The sequence below is a fragment of the Sciurus vulgaris genome, assembly GCF_902686455.1.
Source record: "Sciurus vulgaris genome assembly, chromosome: 11".
Lineage (NCBI taxonomy): Eukaryota > Metazoa > Chordata > Mammalia > Rodentia > Sciuridae > Sciurus > Sciurus vulgaris.
Genome location: NC_136472.1, coordinates 68,220,991 through 68,247,897, shown reverse-complemented (window position 1 = coordinate 68,247,897; position 26,907 = coordinate 68,220,991). Strand labels below are relative to the sequence as shown.

The following is a 26,907-nucleotide window of genomic DNA, read 5'->3' as shown; positions in this document are numbered from 1 at the left end:
AAACCTAGCCCTGTGTGACTTAAATAGTCATGGTCCACAAGCCATGCCTTCAGAGAGTGCCTAGGACCCACCTGTGTGTCTGTTGGTGACTCACAGAACCAGCCAGCACCAGCCATGGCTGGTTGCAGCATTCTTGGGCCATGAGTCTCCTGCAGCAGGAGGCAGGTCACAGCTGGTCCACTCAGTGCGTTACTACTCTTGGTGGGTTCTGGGCTCAGGGTGTGATCTGTCATTGTTTTGAGTGCCATGAGATTACAGATTCCTTCCTCCCCCCAAAACTCCCCTTTTCTTAGGGGATGTAAAAGAAGATAACTGAAGCCACTGCCTAGGAGCTGTGTGCTGGTCTTCTCACAGTAGGGAGTAGAACCCAGCAGAATCCTGTGGCACTTGACCATGGCCTGTGACCATGGATGAGGAGTCAGGCACATCCTCCTACCAGGTAGGGGATGTGGGGATGAAGCATGCTTTCTAGACACTTCCCCAGATCTTTGGAACAACACTTAGGATTAGGGACAGACCTTGGCTTGGGACACCCTCTAGCGCTGAACTAAATACAACACTTAAGAAACCTGGACTTAGGGGAACATACAGTGCTGAAATAGTGAAAGTGTCCATCCAGAGGAAACCAGTGGACTGCTTACAGTTTTTGAAAGGATGGACACTAGAAATGCCAGATTCTAAAGACTTGAATGGAAACCTAATCCTTAATAAAGAGACAAAATTGTACACCAACAAATACCAAGAACTTTCAAGGAACCATGATCTCATTAAAGGATAACAAATGTGACAGAATCTGACCCCCTAGCACCACTCAGAGAGGATTGGGATACTTTCAGTTGGAGAATCAAAAATCACTGTTTTAATAAAGAACTCATCAGACTGCAAGAAAACAGAAGAACAGTCTAATACTCCGAGACACTTAGAACTGTATAAGTCCAATAGAAAACCTCGAGCTGAAAAACATACTAAGAGTAATTAAAATTGTGAAATAAGTGAAAAAGCAGAATAGACAAAACAGATGAAAGAATGACTGAGTTTAAAAGTGGATCAATTGAAAGCATACAGTTGGAGGAGAAAAACAGAATAAAAAGAGTTAAAAAGAGTGATCAAAGCTTATATGAACTTTGGAATATCATTGTAATGGAAAAATAGTCAAGTTAATGGGCATTGCAGAGGAAACTGAGAATAGCAACGGAGTAGAAAGCTAATTCAAAGAGAAAATAACAAAAAATTCACAAAAGTAGAGATGGATACAGATATCCAGGAACAGGTAGATCAAAGATCAGTTAAATTCAGCAAGACCAAGTCTAAGCATATTACATTCAAACTCTCCAGGGGAATAAATTGAGGCAGCAAGAAAAAGGAAATAACACAGAAGGGTGTCACAACTGACCTGTCAACAGATGTCCCAGAAGAAACCTCACAGAAAGACTGCATGAGAGTGAGGAATAACAAAAACAACTGTAATAGAACAAGAACATAAGTATTGAAATGGTTACAGTAAGACATGATCAATCAGCAATTATCTTGAGTGTGAATAGATTATATTCTCCAATTAAAATGGATAAAGAAACTGTGGTATATATACACAATGGAATATTATTCAGCCATAAAGAAGAATAATATTATGGTATTTGCAAATAAATGGATGGAATTGGAAAATACCATGCTAAATGAAATAAGTCAATCCCAAGAAACCAAAGGCCGAATGTTTTCCCTGATAAGTGGATGATGATATATAATGGAGTGGGAGGGTGGAGGGGGTGAGAGAAGAATGGAGGAACTTTAGATTACATACAGGGAAAAGGGGGGGTATGAAAAATGGTGGAATGAGACAGACATCATTACCCTATGTACATGTATGATTACAGGAATGGTATGAATCTACATTGTGTACTACCATAGAAACCAAATGATGTACCCCATTTGTGTACAATGAATCAAAATGCAGTCTGTAAAAAATAAAATTAATTGATTAAAAAAAAGGATATAGGTGATTCCATTTAAGGCTCACCCCAAAAAATAAATAAATAAAAATAAAATACCCAGAGCTGACTGAGGATATAGTTTAGTGGTAGAGTAATTGCCTGGCATATATAACACGTGGTATCAAACCCCAGTAGTGGGGCAGAAAAAAAAAAATTAGAGTGACAGAATGGATAAAAATTTCAAGAACCAACTATATGTTGCTTATAAGAAACTCAGTTCACTTCTCATGCAAGGCTGAAAGTGAAAGGATGGGATATGATATTCCATGCAAATATAACCTAAAAGATACCAGAAGTAGTTATATATGTATCAGATAGAATAGACTTTAAGTCAAAAGCACTCAAAACAGAGTCAAGAAAGGTCAATATAAAATGTTAAAGAGATTAATTAAGCAGGAGGTAATACCAATTCTAAATCCATATGCATTAATATTAGAGCACCCAAGTATATACAGGAAATATTAACAGATCCTAACATACCTAAAGGGAGAGATGAACTTCAGAACAATAGTACAAGGGGACACCAATATCGAACTTTGAGAAAAAAATTTAAAAAAACACTTATCTATATAGAAATTTGATAATGAAATGGCAGTTAAACTCCACCTTAAATCAATTGGATTTAATCAACATCTAAAAAGATTCCAACTGTCAACTGCAGAATACACATTATTCTCAGCAGCACAAGGAACAGTCTTAGAATAGAACATATGGAAGGTCAAAACAAACACAACACATTTTTTAAAAAATTGAAATCACCTAATGCATCTTTTCTGACTACAAAGCAATAAAACATTGATTAAAAGAAAAAAAATAACTTTGGAAATTCTACAAATACATAAACACAAAGTACTTACAAATACTTATGAATAACCAGTGGATCAAGGAAGAAATTAAGACAGGAATTACAAACATTTTTGAAGCAGAAAATGAGAATGGAAACACAACATAATAAAATGCATGGGGAAAGTGCAAAAGCAGAACCAAGACGGAAGTTGGTGATAATATATATATGTGAAAAATACCACATAGATTTTACTATCATTGTATTTTGAGGAGCTAGAAAAACAAAACCACATCAAATAAACTATCACTATATCTCAAGGAATTAGAAGAAAGAAACAAGCAAAATACCCCAAAATTAGTGTAAGAAAAGAAATAATAAAGAATAGTGTATAAAGAAATGAAATAGAGACTTTACAATTGAAAAAGATCACAGTATACTCAAGTTTGGACTCTGAAGATTTGATAAAGTGGAAATCATAAAGAGATGAGTAAGATTTAGGAAAATCAAGCCAGTATAAATATATATACATATATATATATGTTCCAAACAGGCAGGAGCTCATCATTCTTGGTCTTGAAATGGCAAAGGAAAGGGTTTACCAGAGTTCAGAGAGGTAGCAAGTACAGAAGGGCACCTGGCATGAGCTTCCCATTCCTGTAGAGAGTTGAAGTGAGGGATTGGGTGGGTAGTCAAGGGGGGGAACATGAACCACATGCCTTCTGTATTCCTGTGACCTTTCAGTAGCCATCATTGACCAAGTCAAGCCAGAAGTCAGAGCAAGAGGACCACTGATGCAGTCCTTTATGGCCAGACACAGAGCAGCGTCGACCTGGGACATAAATGAGTCCTGCTGTTTTCCAGGCACCACCCTGCCTGTCACCATTTGTACCCCTTCTCACTTGTGGTGGTCCAGGTAGTGCTCTGCCTGTAACTCTAAAGGTGGGCACTTGCCCATTACATTCTCCTCATCTGAATGGACATACAGGATCGCATTCATGACCTGGGTTGCTGGAACATTTGCCAATGGAGGGAGGGGTGTGTAATTTCTTTTTCTCTCTCATTGTTTATCTGAGAAATATGTAAAGCATAAAACAAAGGAGCATATTTGCATTGAATAATAACCATCTTTTAAATTAGGGATCCTTGATCATATCAAAATTAGATAATTTCAATGTTACTTAAATTAATATAAAATAATTAAAGTACAGAGATAATTCTTAGGATATCCAGTGCCAGTGAATGATGTAAGGACAAATCATTTATCTGGTAGTTTCACAATGGGAGGTGAAAAGAGGGAGATGGGAAGGTTTTTCTTATGATAAGGCATAACATCTCATTTTCATAGATTGTTAGTGGATGTTGAATTTCTTTAGTAATTAACAAAATTTTCTTTATGAGAAGAGTAACTGCTACTGAGGTCAACAGTTCATGAAAAAAAACAGATATTGTTGAATGCATAGAGTATAGTAGCACCTGAAGATTAATACACTTAGACACTAAGCTAGTTCCTATACTAAGTGGAACTGAAATTATAATTCAAATCCCCAATCTGATAGGTATTTTTATCAGTTAGTAGTCTACCTTCTAATTCTATTGCAGGACTCAATCAGACAACAGGCATTTAGAATTCAATATTATTGACAAACAGGGCTTTATTCATTGAGCAAAAGCTGCCATTTATAGCCAGCTCAAATTTATTTCTTTGAGAAGAACTCTATAGCACAGTGAGAAAGGCATCACACTAGAGAATCAGGATATTGGGTAATAATGTTGGTTTTATTGCTTACTATATGATTTTGAGGAAGGATATCAAATAACTGAGTTTCATTTTTATTCATTATTAGTATTAAGTAGAACTGAACAGAGACATTTCCAGCTCTTAGGTAATAGACTCTATGCTCCTCACAGTATAAATCCTTAATTAGTCTTTCCTATTATCTTTACCATACTGAAAATTATTTATTGTCATCTCATATTGTGACCGGGAACTACCATTTCATCTCATGTTGCATTACATCATGGATTTCAGACAATGATAAAATAAATATTTGAGCATCTCCAATGAGTTCTTTCTTCTATATTTCTAAATTGCAATGTCCTCTCCAATCTTGATGTGGTGTAGAGAGGACCTGGGAAAAGTCCCCAACTGTTAGCACTGGCAAGGGTGCAGCCACTGTTCTGTTTATCCTGAGGCCTCATGTCTCTGAGGACTGAAGAAAGGAAGGCTTATTAGCTCATCCTGCTTGCTCTGAGAAATAGAAGGGTCATTCACAACAAGAGGAAATAATCTACCAAGTATGTGAGACCTGGGCAAAAAACAGTGGAAGGAAACAGGAAAAAAGAAGGTAACTTGAGAAGCAAAAGAGAAGGGCAGACATCAAAAGCATGAAAAGGACACAGAAACAGGTCAGGAAAGGAGCAGTTCTCAGCTTGGTGAAGGACATTATTTTCCCCAAAATACCTACCTTGTTTTTATTCATGCTTTGAAATATCCAAGTCAGACTCTGACTTTACAGATAGGAAGGGCTTATTTATGATACCCTAGACCTTAATGTCCATGGATGTGTTGTTTACACAAGGTGAAGATCTGTTTTCAGACATAACAGAGAAGGAATGGGATTACAGAATGAAATCGGAATTTCACCAGATAACCTTCAAGATCCCCTTCAATCTGAAGTATCAGTGTTTTCTAACACTACTTTAGTTACAGCTCAGAGATCTTCACCCCAATTTACAAGTCTTTCAGACTTTGAAGTTAATAAACAAAACCCTCAGAATCTACCCTCGTCTTCTGTGGAAGGGTGGAAGATGCCACATGGAATGGGAATGATCATAAAACTATAGTGTCAGGAAGAGCAGAAGTTGGTGGTGGAATCAGGCAGTGCTGCAGTATAAGGGGTTGTGGAACAGCAGGAGGACCATCACTGGAGAAGATAGATGTTGAATGGTGAATACATAAAATTGTGGGAACTTCAGAATACGCATGTGACTGTTCAGGGTCCACTAAAGTCCCATGGAACTCCTTCTTTGTTTAGACAGAAATTCCCATTCTACCCTGTACCTTTTTTTTTCAAAATTGGCACTAACTGAATAGGATGAAAAGCACATAGGTAGGCCTATAAACATTATTGGAGGAGTTTAGAGGAGAGAAAATGATTGAGAAGTTATTCACATCTCTGACCATGCTGGGACTTCAATGGATGAAACTGACATTCCTACCATGTGGCTACCTAGATCACTTTGTGAAATGTCCATTCTTGCTGTTTATCTGTATGAGAAGTCACTCCAGATGCGCCTCTTTCACCCTGCCATTAGTATCATAACCTCTGCTGCTGCTGTCCTCATTGCCTTACTACTAGTAGCAACAGCGCACATTATGGTCCCCATGTATAGGATATGTTGTAAGTATTTCACCTACAATATATCATTTTTTCTTGTATTTTAATTTTAATTGACATGTTTTAATGTTTCACTGAATTGAAATAAGAGCTGATGAATATGCTAATTTACCTAATTTATTACTTTGCAATGTCCCTATTTATTCCCAGAGTGAACAGTAAGGTTGACATTATTTTAAGTTGACAAAGGAGTCAACTTTGTGCAGATACGAATAAATCATTTAACTATATAAAACAACCAATAAAAAATTTAAAAAAGAAATAAATCATTTGCCTAATATTAAAAATGATCAAGCATTTCAAGTAGAATATAACCTAGGTGGTGTGACTGCAGAACCAGAGAAGCAAGAGTGTTAATTAGGAAGATGGTGGGCAGCCACCTCCTTAAAGCCTCAAAAAAGAGTCACTGAGATAACTAAGCAGAAACATATCTTCCAGCTTTCAATTTAACTTCATATTTCTTTCTTTTTGGCAGTTAGAGACAGAGGTTATTAGATCAGAGAAATGGTCTGAACTGACTGACCAGTGAGGTGGAAAGGACAGACTTCCTGTTTCTGATTTTGACTGAGAGACTGGGAAGGAATCAAGAAGGAAGCAGATCTGGAAATCTGGACACTGATAGTGATCAGGAGTGTGAGCATAGAAAGAGGGATAGGCATAGCAGCCCAAGAGGAGAGCAGCATGGGAGGACGTTTTAAGGCAGACACAGTAAGGAGAATAGCAGGGCTCTGAGTACTGGTATATATAATATATGGGTAGAATTTGATTATAATATGAACAGTCAGCAAGACTGAATTCATTTCTGGAATTTACTTTCCTTAATTTCTTATTTGGGTCTTTCATTTCCTAGAAAATTGCCATTACTAAATATTCTAGGCAAATATCTGCTGCATTTAGGGCTCATCTTCATGGGACTTAAGGAGATCAAAAGGGAATTGTGAGCTTCAAAGGGCCAAAATAGTCTTCACAAGACAGGAGGATGCTGATTTATTCATTATAATTGGGAGTAATTTGTCCCTTGGAAGGTAAATTCTCAGTCAGCATTTGGAGAGTGTGGATGTGTGTGAATGATGCACAAGTGTGTTATGAAGGGGCAGCTCTATTTTTGCTTCAGAGATTTAAAAAAAAATTTATTTTTTCCATAGAAATAGGGATAATATTTTGTCATTTAGACTTTTCACAAAACTTTTAGTATCAATACCAGAGGATGGTAGGCTCATTTTGGCTCTACTATAAGTAAATATTTTTGTTATTTTGTTTTCTCTTTATTTTTCTTTTCATTGGAAGTTTCTAAACAAGTCACAGTTCTGAATAGGAAATAGGGAATAGATTCTAAATTTTTAAAAAACAGTGATATTCAATTCTACTTTAAGTTGTATACTTTATATTTTACTATAAAATTTTCTTTGAAAGTCATATATTGTTTACATTAAGTCTTTACTTCCCTAAATAGCTTTTGGGAATGACAGGGCAAAACCAAACTAAGATTAAAGTCAATTGTCTGGAGAGTCTAGGACTGTCATCAATCTCATAGTCGTGGCTAGATAAGAATAGGAATCAACGTGTTCCAATACATGCTTGAATTCTGTAAATGTAACTTGCCCATTGTTCTAACATTGTGAAAGAAAATATCAAGTTTAGGCATATGAAGGAATTTAATGTAAATCAGTAAAGTAGTCATTAAATATGACTAATGTATTATGAGCAGACCTGGCCAAGAAATTTCCTAAGTAAATTATAAAATTAAAAATGTGATATAGAATTTTGTGTGTGTGCTGCTCTGTCCAGGAAATGCCTTTGGAAGGAGATCACTTATGTTTAAAGGGAATATTGAATAGGTTTGCATCTGAGAGGCAGAAGTAAAGTCCTGGTGGTTATAAAGTGAATATTTTTCTTAACTAAAAATATTCTCAATGAAATGGAGGAAATGAAGCAGAAATTTGGGGACAGATTAAAGAGTGAGTAGAGGCAAGCACTGAAGTGTTGTTTTCTTTCTTTTTATTTCCTTAATTTTCCTTGATGCAGATCCTGGTCTTACCAATGCCTTCCCCTTAGCAGTGTGTGTGGAACTGGATTGTGGTTTAAAAGTCAGCCCCATGGGAGCCTCAAACTCCAGCAGCACCCTGTCCTCCACATTCTATCTCACAGGGATCCCTGTGAGCTACACCACTGGATTTCCATCCCTTTCTGCCTCTTCTACCTTCTTGGAGTAACAGGCAACTGCATCATCCTGCATATTGTCCGGACAGACCCCAGGCTCCATGAGCCCATGTACTACTTCCTGGCCATGCTCTCCCTCAGTGACATGGGCATGTCCCTGCCCACAATGATATCACTCCTTAGGGTGTTGTGGTCCATTTCCAAGGAGATCCAGTTCAATATCTGTGTTGTCCAAATGTTCTTGATTCACACTTTCTCCTTCACTGAATCATCTGTGCTCTTGGCCATGGCTCTTGACCGGTATGTAGCCATCTGTCACCCCCTGCGATATGCTACTATTCTCACCCCAAAACTTATTGCCAAGATTGGAATTGCAGCTCTGCTCAGAAGTGCTATTCCACTAATTCCACTTCTGGCCCGTCTGGCCTTCTTTCCCTTCTGCCACTCCCATGTCCTTTCTCATTCCTACTGTCTTCACCAGGACATCATCCGCCTTGCTTGTGCTGACACCAAGTTTAATGTCATATATGGGTTGGTTGTGATTACCATGCTGTGGGGCATGGACTCTTTGGGTATATTAGTTTCTTATGTTTTTATCCTTCGTTCAGTGTTGAGAATTGCATCCCGCCAGGGGAGGCTTAAGGCACTTAACACGTGTGCGTCCCACATCTGTGCTGTGCTCATTCTCTATGTGCCTATGATAGGCTTATCTATTGTTCATCGTTTTGCCAAACATTCCTCTCCCTTCATGCACATCTTCATGGCTCATATCTACTTAATGGTTCCACCAGTGCTCAACCCAATCATCTATAGTGTGAAGACCAAACAGATTCGCCAAGGAGTCCTCCACCTGATTCTCCCACACAAAATCTGCTCTTCTTCAATGTAGCATGTCCTCAAGGAGTGATAGCATCAGCACTAATGATAAGAACTCAAGGGGAATTGCCTGCTCTAGCTATTTTGGAACCATATTGTCAACAAAAGACTACTGAACACATAGAAGAAAATATAATAAAGCATGATAAAAGAGCTGTAGAGGAGAAAGTTGATGTTCACTGGGACTAGACAGCCTGACATAACACATGCTTTATAAATACCCTTTAATTATGAATATTTTGCAGAGGATGTGTTGGCAATCATTTCCTCCCATTCTCTTCCATTTCTAATCTTAACCTTTACCCAAGGTATTTACCCATGAAATTTTCCTTGAATATACAAAACTCATATTTCTTTGCTTTGTATTATTCTATAATATTTGCCACAAAATCTTATACTTCCTTTTTGTTGTATGATTTTTTTTGTATATATGTTTATCTTTCTTATAGATACTAACATCTTATCTTGATATAAAAATACATTTTGGCCCAAAGCAGAAGTTATCAACCTTCACAGTGTATCAAAATCATCTTTTAAACATTGATACACATGATCTTCCTTATCTGGGGAAATTTGATTTCTTCAAGAAAAGAAAGTGCATCCCCCATGTTATTTTTATTTTATCTAATTTTGTGATAATAAGTTTAACCTTGTAGAAATCTGAGACTTACAAATTTTTAAAACTCCTAGGTGTGTCATCTGAAATTACTAACTACAAACCATTGTTTAACTGTATTTTAATAAGAATTTAGAGTAAATTATACATTTAAATATTTAAAAAATGCAGGGAGGTGTAACTATTTATAAGTATGTGGTAGCAAGAAACACAAAAGTCTAGACAAGTTTTACCTAGATCTCTTTTTGAAATAGAAAACTATGTTTTCTTATATCACTATAATGGTTCAGATATGCTTTTGTATAAAATTGCATTATAATACTTGCAAAGTTAATTAAACTGTCTTAATGCACCTGTATGTAATGGTTGAAGGAGTAGAATAAACCAAGAAGGAAAGGAAGACTTTAGGCATGTTTTATGACTCCTAATATTGGTATAGGTCTTAATGAAATATGATATGTTTTCATATAACTTATTCTAACTACTATTACACAGGATCTGTAAGAATTAGACTATGTACTTGGTGTAAAAGAGGGATTCAGCAATTACTGGGTATGTAAATTTTAATAAATAAATCAATCATTGAATAAAGGAAGACTAGTATGGATATGTATTTTTTTAATCCTGGAACTGATATGAAGTCTAATTTCATACAATAAAATACATCTTAGAAATGTATAATTAGGATTGCAAATTACAAGTACATAATGAATCCTGGAAAACCCATGAACTTTTGTTTGTTACTTGCTTTTGATTCAACCATGTCTGTTCCCAATAGTATTTATTTACCCCTTCCTTGAGTTTACATTTAATTACCACTCTCTTTCAGCACATTCACCTTGGTCAAAGAAATATCAACTAAAAATAATGTAAGAAATGGGGACATGAGAATGAGCTGCTTCTTTTCATATGATAAATAGACAAAATTAATTTAAGAAAGAAAATTTTGAGAATCTGAACATTATCATTACTTATATAAGTAATATTCAACTACACATAATCATATTTGAAATAAAATTTTAAATGCAAACTATATTTTAAATTTATGAGTATTAAACATGCTCATTGACTGTTTCAAAATATAATATTCATCTTTTTGTTGAAAGAATACATTTAAAATCTTGGAATCTAGATTTTTAAGTTTACATGCAAGTAAAACTCTATTTTAGAGTGGATATTTACATTGATTACTAAGCTTTTGGAGTTGGCAAATTACCATCTTCTGTGGTGTCATAATTTGTTGTTAGAATTACATTATATTCATAAAATGTATCTCAACAAAAGCATTTAGAAAACACATATTGTCAAAATTAAGATAATAATTTCTAGGAAAATACATTTGATGAAGAGAAGAGAGATTTCATATATGACTGAGTAAAAAAGTGGATGGCCATGTTATGGTATTGTGGATTAAGGACAGGAGCTTTATCTTGCCATTGAAAACTTAATGAAGTCTGGAATCCAGTCCTCTGATAAGTGGTGCTGCTAACATGGGAAGCCTGTTCCTGCCTAAAATTCCAATAGTATGATTGAGGTATCTATCCCATTTGAATATGAATTTATAACTAGGAGAAATGTTTTCTCATATTATATTGTTAGATAATGGTATAAATATTTATTTCACCAAAGGAGATAAGAAATATATATTTTCTGAAAATCAAAGGAAAGTTTTCTTGAGGGAAAATGAAAAGAAGAATTTTACCTATAGGTCCTATACGTAAGGGACTATCAGGAACTTTGCTATTTGTGTATTTATTATTTGATTAATTGAGATGTTTATCTACTCTGCAACTATTTATTAAATTACTTTTATATTCTGGGTCTTGCTATTATAACAGTGAAACTTAGATCAGAAGTAATCCTTACCTCATGGAGCTTTCATTTTATCCTATTAATGGAAAAAAATATAGAAGAGGCATGTGTATTGCAAAAGTGGTATTTAATTCCCCTACTCTGTTATTCTGACATTCCTCTGATTTCCTTAATGTATTGATATACTCCTTAATGGTGCCTAAATTTCCTGTCAACTTCCTGCCTACTCCATCTTAGGAAGATAGCATTTGTTAAGTATCATTTCAGGCTCTATCCAATATTTAGGTGATCTGGAATAGATATGTCAGATTAATTCAGACTTGATATTTAAGTCTGATTATTCATTCTAGAGTCCTATAACACTTGTTTCATTACTCTTACATCAATTTGGTTGGGGACAAAGTGCCAGTACTCGCATCCTTATCTCTTTGGTCTTTACCCCATAAACGATGGGGTTCATGGTGGGTGGCACCAATAGATAGAGGTTTGCCAGGAGGATAAGGGCATGCCTGGGCACATGGTGCCCAAAGCGATGGGTAAAGAAGGAAAAGAAAGCCAGAGTGTAGAATGTCAAGATGACACATATATGAGCTCCGCAGGTCCCAAAGGCCTTTTTCCGAGCCTCCCTTGAAGGCAGTTGAAAGACTGTTCTCAAGATGAGCCAGTAGGAGAGGGAGATGAAGATACAGTCCAGCCCTGTGGTGAGAAGAGCTGCAGTGAGTCCATAAATGCTATTAAGGGTAATGCTATTGCAGGCCAGTTTGGCAATGCCCATGTTCTCACAGTATGTATGGTGGATAACGTTGCTCCTGCAGAAGTGTAGCCGGAGAATGAGGAGGACACCAGGGGTGACAACGACCACACTCCGAGCCACCAGAGCCAGGCCCACCTTGCCAATGAGAGACCCTGTGAGCAGGGTTGCATAATGGAGCGGTGCACAGATGGCCACATAACGGTCAAAAGCCATGGCTAGTAAAACAGCAGATTCAGAGAGGAACAGAGCATGAACCAAGAACATTTGTGTGAGGCAGGCAGCAAATGTTGACAAGGAGGGGCCTTGCCAGAAGATGAGAAGCATTTTGGGCACTGTGGCAGTACAAAGGAGGACATCATTGAGTGCCAGCATGGTCAGGAAAAGATACATGGGTTCATGGAGGCTCCTGTCACTGGCCACCACTGCAATTACTAGGCCATTGCCTATCACAGCCAAGAAATACATGAAACTGAAAGGGATGGAGATCCAAATTTGGAAGTCTTCTAATCCAGGGACACCAGTCAGCAGAAAGGAAGTGAATCGAGTAGATGAATAATTGAGTTTTGTTACAGAAAGATGACCGAAGTCTATTAAAAGAAAAACAGAAAACATCTAAAGTAAACAAAAGTGGAAAATTTATTGATATTATTCAAGCTCTAACCATTGCTTTTGGTATAAAGAGGTGGAAGGAGTTAGGACCATGAATGACATGGTCTGAGACAAGTTATAAAATTACTGTGTAAGAGATTTCATCTCACTCCAGTTAGAATGGCTGACATTGAGAATACAAACTATAATGGATCGTGAAGAGGATGTGGAAAAAATAATACTTTTACACTGTTTGTGGGAGTGTAAATTAGTACAAGCACTATGGAAATCAGTATGTGGGTTCCTCAAAAGACTAGTAATGGAGTCATCATATAACCCAGTTATGCCATTCTTGGATATTTATCCTAAAGAATTAAAGTCATCATATTACAGTGATACATGCATACCCATGTTTATAGCATCACAATTCACAGTAGCCAAACTATACCAGCATAGGTGTTGCCAATGGATGAATGAATAAAGAAAATATAATATATATGCACAATGGAGTTTTATTCAGTCATAAAGAAAAATGAAATTATCTCATTTGCACGAAAATGGATGGACTGTGAGAACATTAAGTAACATAAATCAAACTTAAAAAGAAAAAGGGTCATATGTTTTCTCTCATATGTGAAGACCAGAAAGGAAAAAAGAAAAGAAAGATATGTGTGATGGGGACTCATGAAAATTGAAGGGAGATCAGTAGTGGAAAGGGATCAAGGGAAGAAGGAGGGGAGGGATAGCGGAAATACTGGGGGACAATACTGGCCAAAGTCCATTGTAATATTGTGTGCATGTACAAATATGTAACAACAAATCTCACCATTATGTACAGCTATAATGCACCAACAAAAATATGCAGAAAAAGAATAATTGAATGATTTTGTGGCAGATCTCTCCTTTTTTATAGTATATTGCATTCTTTGAAAAATACAAACTGAATCACAAAAATCAAGAAAGGCAACTTCTACTTTATGTATTGCCAATTGTTCTAACCAAATAATTACTAATGTCTTTTCAACTTTTAACTGGTATATGCATATAATTTTTGTCTTTTATAACTCAATAATAAGTAATTAAGTATAAAAATATATCTCCTCTTTCTTTTCCTCCATAATACTTTATATAATATTGGAGGAAAGGGTTCATTCTTTTCTGTGGACAAATTGTGAGAATTATGAGATGGTAATATGATACATAATTGAAAACTATTTGAAAATTTCAATTTCCCACTTCCTATTGTAACATTGTGAAGTATGCTGTGTTGGTCTATACCTCATAGAGAAAAGTTTCATTCGTTTCTCATCCAAACGCTTGAAGATGATAACTGAATTAACATAGAATTTAAATTGCTCTGCAAAGTTATAATGCTATTCATACCACAATAAGTACCAACTCACAAAGATCAATGATATGGAGTTATGAAGATAAATAAAAATTCAGAGTACAGTATGTCATTATTTAGAATAAGAAAATCACTGAAACATGTCAAGGTCCATAACTATTTAATACATAGCTTTGAAAAATCCTTTTACAAAATAGAAGAGATTCAAAACTGCCTTTTTCATATCTACCAACAAAAGAACTAGATCAAATTTCAACTTTTCATAGCAGTCATTCTTATTTTTAGGGCACCAAATAATATTTTAAAATAAAAATACAAATTCTATAGCATAGGTCAAATATTAAATTTTTCATTTTTCTATCAACTTTTGTGAGACCCTATCTCAAAAACAATAAAAAATAATAAAAAAGGGTTGGGTGTGCAACTCAGTGTTGAAGTTCTGCTGTATTTAATCCTCAGTCTCCCCCCACTGCCCCCCCCAAAAAAAGCACATTAATTTAATTGATCAAGTTGATAGTAAAAGCAATTTTTGCAAAGTCAAAGCATATCTACCAACAGTCTTTGAGTCAGGAAATCTCACTTATGTTTAATAAATTCTACTTAGTCTAAAAAATACTATGAAATTCTGAGATCTGTACAGGCTCCATCCACTTTGCATGTGGGACTGGCACACCACTTAATGAATGAAAAACAGTTCTTTATTTAAATATATTAGTGATCCCCTACATTATTTGAAATTCTCCTTTTTAGATAAGCTTTTCCTTTAACAATGAAGTAATGTCCATGGTCACACTATGAACATTCTATATTTAGTCTATTCCCCCCTCATACTTTATATACTTATATGTATCTCTCTCTCTCTCTCTCTCTCTCTCTCTCCCCCCCCCCCTTTCTCTCTTCTCCTTCATATGAGGAAGAAAATACAAAATTCTGGGTCCAAGGGCCAAAGTGCAGACACATGGCATAGACATAGCTTTTAATGAAAATACCAAGAGAGATTCTTTTAAATGGTTATTGTTAAAAACAGAGTTATAACCAAAACTTTGTCACTTAAGACTGAGAATTTACTTCATTTGTCTGTGTGCCTCGCAGCAGCATCAGATATTTAAATATCAACACATTTATTTATTTATTGTGTTTATTAGTGCATTACAGCTATACTTAACAGTAACGTTAATTGTGACATAGTTGCACATGCATTTAATGTAATTTGCTGTTTCATTCCCCAGTACTTCCCATTTCACTCCCTTCCTCCCTCCCTGCATCCCTTTCCTTTACTGTTCTTCCTTCTTTTTTTTTATTTTTTTAAATTGGCTCATAATTATACAATGAGATACATTATGATATACACGCACATTACATGATTTAGTGGATTTCATGATGCTGATCTTCCCCTTCCCCACTCTGCCTCCCTACTCTTCAACCCCCTTACCCTATTGTTCTTCCTTCTATTTCATGACATCACTTTTTTATATCTAATTTCTGCATATGACAGAAACTTCCCACCCTTGGCTTTTTGCATCTGACTTATTTTACTTAGCATGATGTTCTTCAGCACATTTAAATAAAAGAAATCACACATCAGTGTGGACAGCAATACAGCAAAAATAATACATAACAACAGTAACTCAAAATATTTACCAATAGTTACAATGTAGTGAACATTTCCCTGAAAAAGACATTTTATGAACATTACATATACTTTCTAATTTGAAGGTCACAACTCCTGTTAAGGGGTTTATCATTATTATGCCAATATTACATAAGTAGAAACTCAGGCCCTGAAGGATGAACTTTCCCAATGCCATGTCACAGTATGTGACACCTATTTTCAAATTCAGACATGTTAACTAAAGAACCCACACTTTTAACCACTGAGCTATTCAAATTTACCTTCTAGATGCATGACCTTTTTAAATCATTAGAAACATAAACATGTAGATCTTGGTTTTTCTCTTACTACCTTCTACAATGATATTCATAGATCTTAGGAAAAACAGTCAAACACAACTTGTAAGAACTCAGGGAGATATATACATCATCTGTGTTGCACAATGACATTCATAAGAATAACCCAGGGGATAACCTCTGGGAAAGGTCTTTAGAGAATTTGCATGCTGAGTGACCACCTTCGTACTCAAGACACACCTGTTAACAAATGGATTAGCTCATTCCATCAGTGTCTTTCACACTTGTGGAAATGATATTTTCCAGATCTGAACTGCATCTTATAATTTTTCATGCTCAACTGAGTCTCTGAGTAACATATCTGCACTTTTTCATCAGCCCAATATTTATGTTCTAATTATAATGCTGTAGAAATAGGGAGGTTTTCTATTGCATCACTCTACTGGAACACGATCATTTCTTATGACAAAACCAAACTCTTGAGGCTATTTAAACTTACTTTAATAAGTTATTTATATGATGTTTTGAGATTTTACAGAGGGAAAAGTATTATGGGATATTTGGAGAACTCTCACTTTTCAAATGCATCATTTAAAGAAATCAGTAAGAGTTATTTTATTTGAAAAAATTTAGGTTTACAGAAAAATTAAGTCAAATTGAAGGTGAAGAAGTTTTATGGAGCAATGGGTAATTGCATGTTAGCAGCCAGGAAGAATGAGTAACTTATATTCCAACCTGTCACCATGTGTTATAATCATGCTCTTTAACCACATGGGTACATTCTAAGTCATGAACTATGTTTATGTTTAAATAATTTACACTCTCTTTTTCATATGACTGTGGCTTCACTAACGGGTCTGACACTTAGAGATATATATATAGACAAATAATGGTGAAAGTAATGAGAATGGTCTTATCTCATTGAGGAAACTATCTTTATTTACCTATATAGTTTAAGTTTATTAATGGATAATCTTGAAAAATTAAAGTTCGTTGTAATGAGAAGCAATTTTATCAAGTATACTTTTTTATATGGCTTGAATATTATCAAGAATTTGATTTTGCCTTATTTTTAACATAATAAACCATTTTCAAACCAATACAGTTTAAAGATATATACCAATTCTTTCTTATGAAATCCAACTGACAAAACCTTTGTTGTCTTATTTAACTTCAAATAAATATGTTCTATTTTACACAAAGATACTTGCATGTTATAGTTGAAAAATCCCAGAACATGCAAGATATCTAAATTGAACATTCCCAGCAAGTACAATATAATTTTATCTTTTTATATTTAGCATATATTTCCTTATAATGTGTATTAAGATTCATCATTTTCCTCCAAATTGAACTTGTCTTTTTTCCCTGATGCTAAACTGCTTTGTTGCTAACATCATAAAGAAAACAGAGGAGTTATAAAAACCAGTTGAATTCCTGTAAAACCTAAGGTCTAGTTGCATATATTATTATTTGAATATGTTACTTTTCTCCAAAATTTAGTTGTAGATATATTGTAATACCAGTTCAAATCCTATCATGTGGTTTTTAGAAGTTTGCAAGATAACACGAAAACCTTTATGTAAGAACAAAGTAACAAGGAAAATTAAATCAATGCCTCCAAAAGAATAACAAAGTTAGAGGACTCACATCACATTATTCCAAGACTTACAATAAATATAGTAATCAAGATAGTATGGTATTAACAAAGGGAGAAAAAAAGTGTCAATATTAAGAAATCTGTACTATCTACATATGTCTGACCCACATATATATGGTCAATCAAGTTCTGTAAAATTAATTGGATTGAGAAGGAAGATATTTGTAAAACAAATAATGCTAACAACAGAGTATAAATAGAAAAACACTGAATTTCAACTCATCAACTCATCATAACATAAATTAATTTGAGATGAAACACAGGCCTAAGTATAAAGTCTACAGTTTTTAAGATTATATAAGAAAAGGTAGGAGAATATTCTTACAAACATGGAATAGACATTTTAAAAATTAGTTTTATTTTTACCAGTGTGTAATAATTGTACATGTTTGTGGAGCACAGTGTGTGATATTTTAATATATATACATTGTGTAATGATCAAATTTGTATATCCATCACTTTAAACATTTTATAATTTGTGATAAGAACATTCAAAATTCTGTCCAGCTATATTGAAATTCATAATATGCAATTGTTAATTGCAGTCACCTGACTATGCAACGAAGCACAGAGACATTTTCCTCCTGTCCAGCTGTCCTGACAAACATCTCATGCCCCTCTCTTTCTACACTTCCTATTCTCTGTGACTGTTGTCCTGCTCTCTGCTTCTATGAGATCAACCTTTCTATATTCTACATGAGTGAGATCATAAGGTATTTATTCTCCTGTGTTTGGCTTATTTCACTTAATGTCTTCCAATTTTATCCATTTTATTTCAAATGAACATGAACATGGGAAGCACAAAGTATGATCTAGTTTAGATTTGGGAGAGGTGGCAGAAAAAGAGTCACAATGTCAGGAAGCAGAGCCCTGGAGCTCAGTATTCTGTGACAGTGGACACACCCAGGCAAGTCAGGCAGTTGTCTTTTCTTCCAGTTGCTCTTCTATTTCTAAAAGTGAGCTAAGGGATCATCATTCCTCGTATTAAAACTGGACAAGGTGTACTCAGGCATAGGATTTACAGAGTGAGCCAGAGTTGTTCAGATAAACAGCACAGCAGCAAAAATTAGGCATTTATCAAGAGTATTCGGCTAACTAACACCAAACTCCTACATGTTAAATAGATTGTGTAATTTCATCGATAAGAAAAATTATACTCTGCTTAGATTAGTAAAAATCAGTATGAAGCAAACACTTCACCAAGTATTTTAATATGCAGAATATTAGGTAATCTGTAATTCCTTTCTGTAATCCCTGTTTTACTCTTTTATGGCTGTCAAGGACATGTTCTGGTTACCTGACCTCATTAGGAAAGACCTATGTTACCTTCTGCCTGGATAGGTTAATTATGATGGACTGTTACTATAGAGAAATTGACAGGAGTGAATATAGAGAAGAGTTGAAAAATTCTTATTCTAAGCAAGGGAAGTACTTTAAATGCAATTGATTTATACTATCTTCCCTGGAGATTTATTTTGCCCATATGAAAATCTGGGTGGTCATTGTATGTTTTGAAAAGAATTTCCAATTAGGAGAAAATGTGTAATGATATGAAGAGGTGAGGAACCTTTGTAAATTCTACACGTTTTTTCAAAAACATACGTCGTTTCCATATTTGAATGGTTATATTGTCCATTTTCCTGATGACAAACAGGAAAACAGAAGAAGTCAACCTCATAAGTCACTAAACTGGATCTTTTAGTGTAACACCAAAAGACTTCTTTCAATGACAGACTGTGAGCTTTCAAACTCTGTCTGAAGCTCTAAATAAACTTCTGTTATCCCTACAAAGAATGAACATGGAAGACTTAAGTCATCTCATTCGTTTTATACAATCTGGAATAAATATTATGAATCCCCTCAATGCTTTATTTTTAGATCATAATGTCTATCTATGGAGATACACATTGTTGCATCTGTTGCAATCTTTTGTCCAAAGTCTAAACTTTGTACTTTCTTATTTCTTCTATCATTTCTTTACAAGTTTCTTCCAGACTGCCTCCCTCCCTTTTCTTCTTCTTTTCTACCTTCCATTCTTTCTTTTATCAATAATTCACTCAATTTGCTTAGGAATTCCTAAAACTTTTTCCAGGACTTGCTTAATCTAGGTTGACTGAAGGAAAAGTCAGATTCAGAGAGTCTTGTGGGCATAAAATAAAAGTAAACAAAATTTTATGCAATAAAAGACACTGGTATTGATTAAAATAACAAGTAAATATGAAGTTAAGCACCAGTGTTAAATTTGTTTTTTGGAGTGTTAAGAAAATTAATGTACTGTTTATCCTTCAGTTGCTTCCAAGATTCTCAATAATGATGTACAAACACAAGACTGGGATGCTAATTAGAATAAGTTATACTCCATGTATGTATAATATATTAAAATACATTCTCTACTGTCATGTATATAAAAAAGAACAAATAAAAAATTCAAAATATTAAAAGTTTAAAATTCCATAACTAAATTGTAGGATAATTCTATCTGTAAACAAAACAAAACAAAACAAAAAAGACATGTCTGACAAAAATACATACTAAGATCTTCCTACCTATCTGCCCTTGTAGAATTGCCAGGTATTGATTTAATGTAATTCTATACTATCCATATAAAAAGAGTTTATAAAGGGCACTTTGAATCTCCAAGTCCTTTTGTGATGAAAATCTCAGAATTTTATCCTGCATCTGCTTGGTTTTCACCACATACACAATGGGGTTCATCACAGGGGGAATGAGGAAGTGCATGTTGGCCATGGTCACATAGACGTGTGATGGAAGGCTTGGGCCAAAGCGGTGCAGCATGGACAGGCAGATCATGGGTGTGAAGAAGAGGATCACAGCACACAGGTGGGAGATGCAGGTGCTGAGAGTCTTGAGGCGGCCACCATGAGATGCAATGTGCAACACAGTGTTGAGAATCAACACATAAGAAAGGAGAATGAGGAGAAAATCGAGTCCCATAGTAGAGAGCACCACAAAGAGTCCAAAGATGCTATTGGTCCTGGTATCAGAGCAGGAGAGCTTTATGATGTCAGGATGTAGGCAGTAGGAGTGAGAAAGTATGTTGGAGCGACAGAAGCACAGCCTCCTCAAGAGCACGGGGAGAGGCACTTGCACAGTCAAGGTTCGCACAACAATAGCCAAATCTATCCTGGCAATGATGCTATTGGTAAGGATGGAGGAATAATGCAGTGGGTGAGAGATGGCCACATAGCTGTCAAAGGCCTTTGCCAGAATGATGGCTGACTCAAAGTCCTGGAAGGTGTGAATAAAGAACATTTGGAGAATTCAGGCAGAAGATGCTCAAAAGGGTGGGGAAGAGAAGAGGAAAGGTCTCAAATCAGAGATAGCTAGTACAGGAGGAAGAGGCACATAATCATACAGAGTCTGCTTCTGCCAGATAATCGTCTCCATGGTGATGTCGGCCACTAAGGTAATGAGAAACAGGCACAGAAGTGTCCAGTAATCCAGATGTGCACAGCCTCTAGCCCAGGGACACCATTATTGGGGAAGGTGGGGAAGATGGGAGTTGGTGCCGTTGACTAGAAGCATGACAGGATGGCATACCTATCCATAAAAGAAACGCATCATCTGGAGTACAACTGTTAATATTTAACATGGAATTTTGTTATCTGTGACCATCTACATTGTAAATTGAATTACTGCCAATCTTAGTGCATTTTTAACTGATGGTAATTCTGCCAATGAAAGATGAAATCCTTTATCAGACTATCTACCTTTTGATAATTTAAAACTAAGAGGGAGATCTGCTCAGTATTATTAATTCCTCAAAAGATATGACCTCAATTTCAAAAATCATAACTGCATTTCATTAACTTTGTTAAAATTCATGGATTCTACTTTTAATAAGCAAATCCATCAATGCATTTGTTTAAATAAAGCCCTAAATTATATGCCTCTCACTGAACTTATAGTGCTGCATTATTACAAGTGTTTCTTACATCTTGTTTCACCTTAACATAGGATTTGCAAGAGTTGTATGCATAAAAATGCAATATAGAAAAATTGTTACCAACATAAGTAAACACTTTTTATAAAATTTTAAAATAATATTTGCTGCCTTTATCAAATATTAAGGAATTAGAAATCTTTGAATTTCATCAGTAATATCTTTGGAGTTATTGTACATGTTTTTTAGCATATACCTTAGTTTATTTACAATTAATAGCAAAAATTAGGCAACACCTGGCCACCATTTCTATTTTATTAATTGTTCTTATCATTCACTCATTTATTTATGAATTTTGACAATCTCAATTTGAAGAAGATTACAGTGATACAGCAATTATCCAATTAGGCATACTCCTCTGCTTGCATTGAATTAGGGAGTGGAGGGCAATCTGAAAAATGAATGTTCAGGTGAAATCCATAATAGATCAATAATAAGAGCATTTTCCTCATTAGTGTTGCAACAGTTTCATTGTTGCTCCAAATACTTGAGGACACATTTTTTTAAAGGTGATAGAGGAACTTGGCTGAGATGGCCATTTCCCTGAATCTAATAATCTTTTATTAAAGGGAGCATCCTGTATCATAGAACTATACATACTGTCTTCTTTAAAATGTTACTTTGTTTGACCCTGTGATGAGGACAAGATATATATACATATTTCACCTACTAGTCACTGCTTTTAAAATTGTTTTATTCAACTTATCCAAATATCAATGTGTAAGTGTGCCTTTTCCCCCACATCCATGCCAACATCTATTATTGCTGTGTTCTTGATAATAGTCTTTCTAATTGGAGTAAGATGAAATCTTAGAGTTCTTTTAATTTGTGTTTCTCTAATTACTAGAGAGGTTGAAAACTTTTTCATATGTTTATTAATCTCCTATATATCTTCTTCTGTAAAGTGCCTGTCCAGTTCCTTGGTCCATTTGTTGATTGGGTTCTTTGTATTTTTGGTGTAAAGTTTTATAAGTTCTTTATAAATTTTGGAGACTAGTGCTCTATCTGAAGTGCATGTGGAAAAGATTTTCTCCCACTCTGTAGGCTCTTTTCACATTATTGATTGCATCCTTTATTGAGAAAACATTTTTAGTTTGAATCCATAAAGCGTTGTGGAGAATCCTCAGAAAACTCAGAATGGACTCACCTTTTGACCCAGTTATCTCACTCGTCAGTTTAGACCCAAAGGACTTAAAATCAGCATACTACAGTAACACAGCCACATCAATGTTTATAGCAGTGCAATTCACAATAGCTAGATTGTGGAACCAAGCTAGATGCCCTTCAAGTGATGAATGGATAAAGAAACTGTGGTATATATACACAATGGAATGTTATTCAGCCATAAAGAAGAATAATATTATGATTTTTGCAGATAAATGAATGGAATTTGTGAATACCATGCTATGTGAAGTAAGCCAATCCCAAAACACCAAAGGCCAAATGTTTTCCCTGACAAGTGGATGATGATATCTAATGGAAGGGGGGGGGGGTGTGGGGAAGGAGAAGAATTTAGGAACTTTCCATAGAGGGAAAGGAGAGGGTGGAGGGGTCGGGGGTATGAAAGATGGTGAAATGAGACAGACATCATTATCCTATGTGCGGGTATGATTACACAAATGATATGAATCTACCACGTGCACAACCATAGAAACAAAAAGTTGTACACCATTTGTGTATAATGAATCAAATCATGGTCTGTAAAAAAAAAAAAAAATAAATATCAATCTTGAGTATTATTTTCAATTCTCTTTGCTTAACTAAATTCACAAGATTTTCAGAGCAAAAAAAAAAAGAAACCGTAATGAACGTCAGAAGCAGGAATGTAATATTTTCTTTAATCTGTAGCTCTTGAGTCTGGCTAATTTGGGGTAAACAAGATAGAAAGGGTTCAAGAGACCTACTTCATTATGCAAAAATAGCAAATTTAACAAATCTAGACAAAGCACCACCACGTATCATATCGTTGCCATTTTCCATAGGTATTTGACATTCTTTGACAAATTCTGTCCAGTCTCAGGGTGTTTTAGTGTTCTGGCATAAGGCTGATTAGGAAAATAATTTTAGGATTCTAGGTATTGGCCTTACACACTGCTCCCAAATTGCCTTGAAAGAGATCACAAACCTAAATTTAAAAATAAAATATAGAAGAAACTTAGTCAACTTGGTTATGGTGATGTCTTTTCAGATAAAATACTAAAAGCATCATCCACAAAGGAAATAATTGAGGAGTTGGATTTCATTAAAAATAAAATTTTCTCTTTTGCAAAAGATATTGCCAAATGTATGAAAAGAGAAACCACAGACTGAGAGAAAAATGTTTGTAAAAGACAATGTGATGAAGGACTCCAGTACAAAAGTTACATGGAATTCTTAAAACTCATATAAAATACCAAACAACCCAATTAAAATATGGATAAAATACCCAAACATCTAATCAAGAAACATGTACAGATGGTAAATAAACATATAAGATAGTTCGACCACAACAAATGAAACCTAAGAAAATAAAAAAACAATTTCAAGGATTAATACTTGAAAAAAAAAAAAAAAATCCCAGAAGCAGCATTTGTAGAATGCAAACTTAGTATGAAGTCACATTACAACACATCCTACAATGGAAGCCTGTGTTTTGCATTACAAACTTCTAGTACATCCACAGATTTCCATGCATATCAAGGCATTATCTGACTATGTGATTATGAAGTACTCACCTATTATCAATACGACTTGAGGTCAGGTACTGAACTCAGGGGCACTTAACCACTGAGCTACATCCCCAGTCCTTTTTTGTATTTTATTTAGAGACAGGGTCTTACTGAGTTGCTCAGGGGCTCACTAAGTTGCTGAGGCTGGCTTTGAACTTGTGAGCCACCTTCCTCAGCCTCCTGAGCCACTGAGATTACAAGCATGCATCGCAGTGCCCAGCTTCAATACCATTTTCAATTATCTATTTTAAGTGAGCTACTTGAAGTGTTATAAGGTACTATTGTTATTGGCTGGAAAAGGTGGGGGATGGGGGAGAAAAAGATCAATGAATACAATTTATACGAAGAAGATCTGGTATTCCATCGCATGGTAAGGTAATAATACCCAAAAGAAAAACACTGGAATGAATCTGACATAACTTTCATATAAATACACCACAGTGAATCTCAACATTGTGTATAAGTCTGGGATGCCAATTAGAATAAGATATACTCCTTGCTTGCATAAATACATCCAAATAGATTCTACTATCATGTACAACTTTTTAGAACAAAAAAATATAATTTAAAATAAAAACAATTTTGTATTCTATTAAAATAGCTGAAAGACAAGTTTGAATGATCTTACCAAAAACAAATGATAAATGTGCAGCATAATAGACATACTGAATTCCCTGATTTTATCATTACACAATATGTGCATGCATCAAAACATCATATTGTACCTCATAACTATAACTATGTAATTTATTATTTGCAATCAAAATATTTTTTTCAAACTTTCAACATTTCCAGAATAGCAAGAAATAAACCATGTACCTAAGGACTGTGGACATAAAAAAAACTTTTCTCAATGGAATGCTTTTTCTTTGCTCAAGTTATAAAGCAATTTAAGAGGAATTATTCTAGAAATCTATAAATGACCCTAAAGACTTCTCTGCTACCATTTCAGGAGATGACTCTGAATACGTGTGCGTATCTCCCTTGTTTTAATGCAGTATACAACAGGATTGAGGACAGGAGGGACCAACAGGTATACATAACCCATAATAATGTGCACAAGTGGTGGAACATGTTTCCCAAAACGATGGATGATAGACACCCCCAGCATAGGGACATAGACCAGCAGCACTGCACAAATGTGGGAGACACAAGTGTTGAGGGCCTTGGATTGTTCTACCTGGGAGGCAATGCTTAATACAGTAACTAAAATCTTCAAATAGGACAGGAGAATGAATACAGAGTCCACTCCAAAAGTGAGGAGGATCATGATGAGGCCATAAACACTATTAATGTGGTGGTCAGAGCAGGATAGCTTGATGATATCTGGGTGCAGGCAGTAGGAGTGTGAAAGCACATTGGCCTTGCAAAACCTCAGTCGCTTAATGAAAAATGGTACTGGGAAGACAGCAGCCACAGCTCTTATCAAAAGCCCCACAGCTATCTTGGCAATGGTTGCATTAGTCAAAATAGTAGTGTACCTAAGTGGGTTGGAGATGGCCACATAACGATCAAAAGCCATGGTAAGCAGGATGCCTGACTCCATTAGGGAGAAAACGTGAATGAAGAACATCTGGATCAAGCAGGCATCGATGTCTATTTCACGAACATTAAACCAAAAAAGCTTAAGCAGGGTGGGAAGAGTGGCAGCACAGAGTCCCAGGTCAGTGGCAGCCAGTGTGGAAAGTAAAAGGTACATGGGTGCATGAAGTGACTCTTCCACCCGGATAATCACTAAGATGGTACTGTTACCCATAAAGGCAACTAGGTAGAGGGCACAGAACAGGGTGGAAATCACCAGATGAGAGTCCTCCAGGCCAGGGAAACCAGTCAGAAGGAAGGGTCTGTAGGTAGTGACGTTGGAAAAGATCATGATGTCCTATTGGAATACTGAAGTCAATAGTCTTTTCTCCTTAGGATAAGAAAGCATGGATTAGGGTATCATGACCACTATCCGTACTTCATGATCCAATGTTAAGCACTCATGCAAGTTACTACATGAATTGCCTTCACCTTTCTAAAACCATAGTCAAAGAGAAGCATAAAGGTAAACTAGCAACCTACTATATGAGGATCATAATATGGAACTCATATCAACTATTTAACTTAATTTACCCATACTAGACTTTTAATCCAGATATGAAAAATACTTGAAATTTCTCTGAAGGAAATTGAATGACAGAAACAAAGAATGTAAATGCCATACACACAGGATCCTAATTCTAGCAGAGAGAAGCACAGGCCCATTCCTCTGATTAATTAAATTATTCTCAACCAATATCATCCCAGGGTCATATAGGATAAATTACTGGTTTCACTTTTTCTATACTTTTTTCCTCG

The 26,907-nt window shown here is 35.4% G+C and overlaps 3 protein-coding genes across 3 annotated transcripts; 1 reads left to right on the top strand and 2 right to left on the bottom strand.

Moving 5' to 3' along the window:
- Positions 1 to 8,269: 8,269 nt before the first annotated feature.
- Positions 8,270 to 9,222, top strand: LOC306640468 (olfactory receptor 51L1-like; the record flags this gene model as incomplete). The annotated part of the gene is given in 2 exon segments (XM_079104752.1): positions 8,270 to 8,327; positions 8,330 to 9,222. Coding segments are annotated over 2 exon segments (951 nt in total).
- Positions 9,223 to 12,019: 2,797 nt separating this feature from the next.
- Positions 12,020 to 19,531, bottom strand: LOC306638550 (olfactory receptor 52Z1P-like; the record flags this gene model as incomplete). Its single annotated transcript, XM_079101771.1, has 2 exons — positions 12,020 to 12,978; positions 19,498 to 19,531. The coding sequence occupies 2 exons, from the start codon at positions 19,529 to 19,531 to the stop codon at positions 12,020 to 12,022; spliced, it is 993 nt and encodes a 330-aa protein (XP_078957897.1).
- Positions 19,532 to 20,490: 959 nt separating this feature from the next.
- LOC306638549 (olfactory receptor 51I2-like) lies at positions 20,491 to 26,440 on the bottom strand (the record flags this gene model as incomplete). Its single annotated transcript, XM_079101770.1, has 3 exons — positions 20,491 to 21,144; positions 21,247 to 21,317; positions 25,537 to 26,440. 3 exons carry the CDS (start codon positions 26,438 to 26,440, stop codon positions 20,491 to 20,493), a joined length of 1,629 nt encoding a protein of 542 aa, XP_078957896.1.
- Between the last annotated feature and the right edge of the window lie 467 nt (positions 26,441 to 26,907).